The sequence below is a fragment of the Triticum aestivum genome, chromosome 4D (genome assembly GCF_018294505.1).
Source record: "Triticum aestivum cultivar Chinese Spring chromosome 4D, IWGSC CS RefSeq v2.1, whole genome shotgun sequence".
Taxonomy (NCBI): Eukaryota; Viridiplantae; Streptophyta; class Magnoliopsida; order Poales; family Poaceae; genus Triticum; species Triticum aestivum.
The window spans coordinates 11,876,131-11,883,656 of NC_057805.1; the positions used below are offsets into that span (position 1 = coordinate 11,876,131).

At 43.3% G+C, this 7,526-nt stretch overlaps 1 protein-coding gene across 1 annotated transcript; it reads left to right on the forward strand.

Moving 5' to 3' along the window:
• Positions 1–662: 662 nt before the first annotated feature.
• On the forward strand, positions 663–2,676 carry LOC123095711 (uncharacterized tRNA/rRNA methyltransferase YsgA). Its single transcript, XM_044517264.1, has 4 exons — positions 663–1,029; positions 1,120–1,402; positions 1,588–1,638; positions 2,247–2,676. The coding sequence occupies exons 1-4, from the start codon at positions 761–763 to the stop codon at positions 2,664–2,666; spliced, it is 1,023 nt and encodes a 340-aa protein (XP_044373199.1). The 5' UTR covers positions 663–760; the 3' UTR covers positions 2,667–2,676.
• The last annotated feature ends 4,850 nt before the right edge of the window (positions 2,677–7,526 follow it).

Genomic DNA, 7,526 nt, shown 5'->3' on the forward strand with positions numbered 1-7,526 from the left:
ATCGCCCTTGAAGATCCAATAACTCACGTATTGCCATCGTTGAGAGCATGCCGCGACAATTCCAAGAAAGGACTTTCATTGTCACCGACAGTCGATGCAACGAGGAACGACGAAGGAAAAAAGCTCTCGGCTATAGGAGCCGTCGGAGGACAGCAAACCCTAGTTATTCTTGCTACGAGACAACAAGTCTGTAGAGAAGCCTCCTCGTCAAATCATCAAGACTGCCAAACTCCAGTAGGCAGCGTCCGTCGAGACGACAAGGAACACCAAAAAAGAAACTCTCGGTCGGTTAGCAAACCCTAGCCTTCTTTGCTATGGGACAACAAGTCAAGAGAAGAGAACCCCGTAAGATTATCCATATAGTTTCACGAAGAAACTAGTAGGCCAACGGCCGGCTGTGGCGCCAATGACCTAAATCGTTCGCGAGTAGCTTGCTCGAAATGTTTTCTAGAAGGGAGAGCGAGTTAGTTTCACGCGGTTAACATGCTGGTTTCGATCCAGCTACTCTACTAATGATGTGACAATTGATGAATAGATCGAAAGTTTTTGCCCAACAAAAACAAACGCATATAACCCCATTGCTCGACTATGGCTAGCACGACTACTCCTCCTTTGTTTGAAAACAAATAAAAAAACAGATATACTATATTTTTGGCAATAAAAAAATGACACGTTGAGCGCAAAGTAGATAAGGCGGGCTTTGAGCCCCCGAAGCGAAGTTGGCGGAGCGAGCGACACCACGCCACCGCTGGCCGCCGGGATGCTACTGGCGCGCGTCCCGCCGCCATCGCCGTCGGCGTTCAACTCCCCGACGATCTCGGTGCGCGCCTTCCACCGTCGCCGCCTCGCCGCTCCCGGTGCCGCCGCGACGGCCGCGTCCAAGTCGCCTTCTCTCCGGGTCGGGCAAAAGCGCAAGCAGGTGGCGAGCGTGGCGAACCCCCTGGTGAAGCACTGCGTGAAGCTCCGGGACTCCGCCGCCTACCGAAGATCCTGCCGCCGGCTCGTCCTCGTCGGCCTCGCCCCCATCCTGTACCCTTCTCTCCCGTCCCGTCGCTCCGATCCTTCCGAGCGCCCTTTCATTTCTAATTCTTTGCTCCTCCTCCGCGCTGTTCGCTGCAGGGAGATCTGCAGGCTTGGGCTCGCCGCCATTGATTGCTTGCTCCTCTTGGACGGTGCAGAGGTCCCGGGTGAACTGCATGAGCTCTCTGGTGGCAATGTTGTGTATGTCAGCGCCACTGTGATGAAGAAGATCTCCGGGATGCAGTCAGTTGATTCAACCGAGGCGATTGCTGTCATGCACATGCCCAAGCATTTCTGTGACCTCGGTGATGATGAGGGTGGAGCTGGTCTTGATGCGTCGTTCCAGTCTCCAAAGAGGATCCTAGTCCTTGATGGGATTCAGGTGAAGATAAGCGACACCCCCGCCATTGTTCAGTAGCAATCTTTTTGTGTAGAAAATGGGACATATAGTGCAGGGTGCTGTTGCTTATTTGAACTCTGAAGTGGCTTGTTATTAGTACATCTCATAAGCACGGATGGATTTCGTACAGTGCATCTGATGCCGGTCATGACTCTGATACTTGGCAGGATCCGGGTAACCTTGGAACGTTGATAAGGTCAGCTTGTGCGTTCAAATGGGTATGCCATTTGCTCCTTCAGCTATTATACATGCTTTCTGGAGTTTACGCAATTCACATAACATATTCTTCTGTTATTGTATATGAAGTTTATTATGAGAATTTTTATATTTTTAATGTTTGGTATTCTATTTTAAACTTATGTGATCAGCAAGGCAAGATGAAGTGTAATAGAACAGTGGGAAAAATTGTGCGCTATAGCAAAATAGCGCCGGCCTTAAAACAGCCATTAGCGTGCTATATCGCACAGTGCGAGACATTGTACATTGATTTATTTAGCGAGCCATTCCTCAGCACGCTATAGTGTGCTATTTTTTTCAGTGAATAGAACTGAAAGCAAGCAATTGTTAGGTTTCCACTTTCCAGACATTTGAGAGGGTGATAGTATAACCCTTAGTGCCGCCCTTAAGGATATTCTAAAGTCAATGCTTCATTAGGCAAAAAGTAGGTCAAGTAGGCTTTGCTGATTTAAAATTAAACATGAAGGTTTTGCACTGATTATGTATCTTTGATTCAGGGATTGCGTTTCTGCAAAATGCATTTAGTTCTTTTCAGTTTTCACTTTGTGAACTTCGATTCTTTCTAACATGTAAAACAACCAACCAACAGGATGGGGTATTTCTTCTTCCGGCTTGCTGTGATCCTTTCAATGAAAAGGCTCTTCGTGCAGCTCGTGGAGCCTCTTTGCAGCTTCCAATTGTCTCTGGCAACTGGTGTGATCTGCATGATTTGGTAACTAGATATGGCATGAAGATGTTAGCAGGCCATCCAGAAAGTAGCAGTGATGGATCTGAAAGAACCCACACGCTGTCCAATGAGCTTGCAGATTCACTGATGAGTGAGTCACTATGCTTAGTGTTAGGAAGTGAGGGCAATGGCCTCTCTGAAGAGACCGTCCAAGCTTGTGATCTTGTAAGCATTCCTATGGAAGGTATTTTTGAATCTCTGAATGTTTCTGTTGCTGGGGGTATCTTTTTATTTATGTTACAACCCAAACAGCAAACATATAGCAGAATTTTAACTCCTTAAGTTACCTGCTTGTCCAGTTCATATATATTTCTGTTGGTCTTTGTTTCTGACATCTGATTTGAAGTGAAGAAACATATCATTAGTGTGACGCAAGATGTTAGTTAGAAATTATAGAATATGCAAGATATGACATTATTTCACTAGAACAGGTGGTTTAATGTATTTTTCAATGAACAAGAAACATACCCTACTGCAAATTCAATGGTTGTCTCATGGATCTTTCTGCTGTCATGCATTTCTGTAGTTTTACTGATCCTCCAGTGAGTCTTGGTTGCAAGGCTTGATCAATGGTCTGCCACAACACAACGATGAGCCCATATGAAACTGCAAAGACTGACAAAATGGTTCAAACTATTTCACTTCTATTTTGCATGCGGCCCAAACATGGGTCTGTGCGATTCTGGTAGTGCATATTCTGGAAGTCACATGCCTGTCGTGTGGTTTGGCACAAGACAGGTGCATGGCACCAGACCACAACAGCCAGCAGGCTATCCCTTTAAAATTGATTTATTAGGATCACTTCTATGAGATACGAGGAGGATTAGCTAGATATGATTTAGTCGAGAACTTGAGATAGGTTGATTATGAGTTAAGAATACCATCTCTCAAAAAATGGAGATGTCATTCATCACGTATGTGGAAACAAATGAGAACGAAACTAGCAGAGGGTGTAATCCCAATACTGTTTATCTCTCCCTCTCATCTCCAGAGCCACAGTCGGCATACCCTTGCTCCTTGGAGTCGCATCCACAATTGGCGGGCGACACACGATGCTTGGACTCATGACAATGCCAGTGTATTTAAATAACTACGGCATGATAAATAAATCTCAACCATAAACTATTGCAGTATCTTTGACCCAAAAATCCCAGCTTTGAGTACAACAGCTATTAGCTTTAATCAAGGGTTGTTTAACACTGGGGGCAGAGAACGTTCTCTTTAAATTTGGCTCTAAGCTTTTCAAATTACCAGACGATCTGGGCTGCCCACCTTCCCAGTAACCGGCATAAATAATGTGTTACACTTGCCACAAGAATCTTTCTACCCGGTGCCCCGTTTCAGCCAGATCAGAAGGCCAGTCCCAGTAGCCGGCATAATTGAGGCATTACACTTGACATGTCCACCTGTCTGGCCCAAGTGTTTGTCTGTGGAACTGAAGTAGTAGAATTTGCTTATCAGCTAACAGTTGAATCATTTTGCCAATTGTGATGTCAGATGCTTGGAATATTTGGTATGAACATTTACCAACTGACCTAGGCTTGCCTTCACTATTGATTTATGGTACCTGATAGAGAGAATTTAAAAAAAAATTGTTAACTAGGGCCCAGCAACTGTTGCTGAATGTTCTACCCAAGCCATATACTCCAAGGAGTAATGCATAAGAAATAGATGTGCGGGTATATAATACTTGGAAGTCCCGTGCCACTCAGTGGAGGAGCGACATGGATATGTGCTAGTGTTGAGTACTTGAATCTCCTGGCAATATGTCTACACAACAATGACATCTTCCATGGTTCTTATTAATAACTCTTGCATGTGATCGACCATGACTGAACAGACATGGTGTTGTTTTCAAATAAGACACGTTATGAAGTTGCTTTGGTGACACTTCAACCTGTTTTGGACCTTAATAGTCAGTGTTTAAAGAAAGGATGGCTTTCACTTTCAGGCGAATACTTGCTTTATTAACTTACAAGAGCATGCTGACTCATCTGCAAACTTCGGTGTTCCATTATTGTAGTAGATGTATGCACGTCTGTCATTCACCAAGATGGTAGTGCACTTCGATTCATGTGGATGCGGTCTTTGACAGAACAACACTATTTTTAAAGGCTCTTGTTTTGCCACTTCATAGAGAATTTTATGAGCACATACAACATTTTTACCTTTGTGATAATTGATATGACTGCGACAATGTTTGCCACCTTATACAATATCTTGTGATCCATTGCTTTTGTAATTTAGAGTAGTAGAGTTTGCCAGGACTGTTTTACCCAATAACACATTTTTCCTATTTTTCCTTGGAGTAACACCATCATTTTATCGTTTTTAGGAAATTATAATCCTATTTAACTACTTCCGTGCTCCTCCTGCGTTGTTTGTCGTCTATAACTGATAAGTAGATTTCTCTTATTCTATATTTGTTTATGCTGGTGTAAAACTGCTCGTCTTACACTGAATGTGTATTTTCTGAAGAAAACAAAAAGCGCCACAAATTTGTCTTAAAACTTTGGTTAAATAATATATTTCCCTTGGAAGGCAGTGCACTCCAAGTATATAAACCTCTTACTGAGATGGGATTTTCGCTGAGCCACCCATTCACGCAAGCAAAATGGTTAGTGCATTGTTTTGCCTGCTCACTGCAACTGGAAACAAATTGAATGTGTACTGCAAGTAAAGATGCATGACATAATGTGTGGACTGTGTGCTGACTTGGTGAGCAATCATCCACTTGGTTTAAATATGGGCCAGTACTTCAAGAATGCAGCGTCAGCTACATCGTAGTATCATAACTTTTTTGCTGCCAAAGTACTAGTGACTGATGACAAATTTAAGATAGAACGAAATGCTCTGGGACCTTGACAACCTGTACTGACTGATCCATGGAAAGGAAACCAAGCTTAAGAAATAAAGTTGAAGTTGGTTCACCTATGTGCTGTCTGGCACTGTGGAACATTAAGAAGTCAAGAAGTTGGAGAAAGCAATGAAACGTTGCGTGTATTTAGTATCTACATACAAGCAGTGCAAGGAATGTGTTACCCTATTCTGTTGGCTTGTTTCGGTTCTATTAATAGATGGCTTGTCCAGCTTGTGTCTTGGCCTTAGATGCTTAGTATTAATTCTGAAGTAATCTGTTTCGAGGGTTCCTCATAATTAAAACATCAGGCAGCAGATTTTACTTTGTTTGTAAGGTGGTGAAACGACGATCGTGAACTCCTATTCCTGCTATCCTTTGTTAAGTGGTCTTGTTGTCATTGTGCATGATGTCCCCATCCGTACTTTTGCTTTTCTGAAAGTGATAGGTTTCTTCACTTTCAAGCTACAAGCCATGTCATTTCGAGATCAGTTACAGTAATCAAGTGTTCATCTTCAGAAATGAATATGGATGGTTCCCAAGTCCAATAGTTTTCTGCTGGCCAACTCCCTGCTAAGCACTGTAAGTATTACGGTCTAGCCTGTTACTCTGTCGACGGCCTGGCCATATCCCTGTCCATCAGCCACTACATCATTTTGCATGTTATTTCCTGCTCTAGACTATGCCCATCCATCGGCTGCAATTTTCATTCTATCTGTTGAACTATTTCTGTTCCAAACATTATTGAAGTAGCCATGTGCTTTTACTTGGACTTCACATGTGGAGAAGTACAGACACAAACTAGCTGTGAACCAATCATGTGCAGACACACATATGAAATGTTTATTTGAAGTTGATCAGAAGGTTACACGGAACCTATATGCTTCCCATATCATAGAGTCGCATGGTTCATGCCTTTTAGTTCTTGCGAGATAATCTACATTATCAGTATGGCCATATTAGGCAAATTTTTGTCTAGTGGCCAGCACATCACCATGCAATTTCTCAAATTGTCCATGTTAAAGTTCAGAGTCCAATAGATATGCCTTTGCTAGTAGCATTAATCATGTAGAGTTGGTGCTGTTCCAGAACTGTGTGCCATTTAGCATCTTGATGTACCTTACAATCTTTGGCTCGGCTTGCCTGTTTTCTCTTGATAGATCTATGAGAAGTAATAGAAAATTAGCATTGGGAGATCACTGGTTGGTGCATCATTTGCTCAATCAAGCGCCGGCCGCCAGGTTGGCCCTTAGCCTATCTGGGAAAGAAATCATGTGAGTTAACCTTTTCTGCTTGCAGCTTAGGTTGGAGTTTGATGCGTGCATGCATCTGAGTTGTACTCCCCTTTGCTTTGCTGCATCTCCCTTTCTTTCTTTTTCACACATTATTATTGGCAACATTTTCCTCCCTTTTTCAAAATTTGCGAGCAACATTTTCCTCCTTTATTGTTTGCTGGGAAGAGCTGCCCATGCCCCCATGTGGCTTTGTGCCTCCCATGTGTCGTCTCCCCAGAAGCGGTAATTGCGACTTTTTTGCGAGATGGTGGCAAATATCTTGCTGCAATTATTTAAACTTCAAGGGATACATTATTCAGTCAGGGATCCAATTTGGGTGGACTCGAGGCACCGTGTGTTTGAAAAACTCTCGGAATCACCGCTTGGCATGCTGAAAGATTACTTCTGAGAAGGTCTCAAATGACATTTTGATTGGGATGGGGATATTTTGAACTGATTGAGTGTGATGTCAATGGCATAATCCTATACCAAACAAAACATAATTATGGTTGCTTGAACCATAAGCCTAGTTTGTAGTAACCCGTAGTGATAGTCCTCTTTTTAGATCTGCTTATTTATGAGTGGGCTCTTGACTACCTTAACTGATGATGGCTTTACTTACACACATAAGAGAAGACATCCTAAATTATGAAAGAACTGAGTGAGCATACATCCATAGATCCATCATGGAAATGCGTCAAATACACTTGGAATCACATGGCCAAGAACATGAATAGGACGGGTTAAACCGGACAAAAACATCCAAGAATATGGAAGATCCTTGATGCTGATGCCAACTATGCTGATGCGACAGGACATGGGAACCAAAGGTGAGAAGCCAAAAATCCTTGGCGGTACTGGTACAAGACAATTTTCCGACTCACCGCTCACCAACGCCAAAGCCAAAGCCATGGGGCGTGGCTGGCTGTTCTTGCTCTTGTGTGCACCATCGCAGCCATCCAAGGTGTGTTCATGGGGGACCCCTCTTATCTCTCCGTCACTCGTCGACAT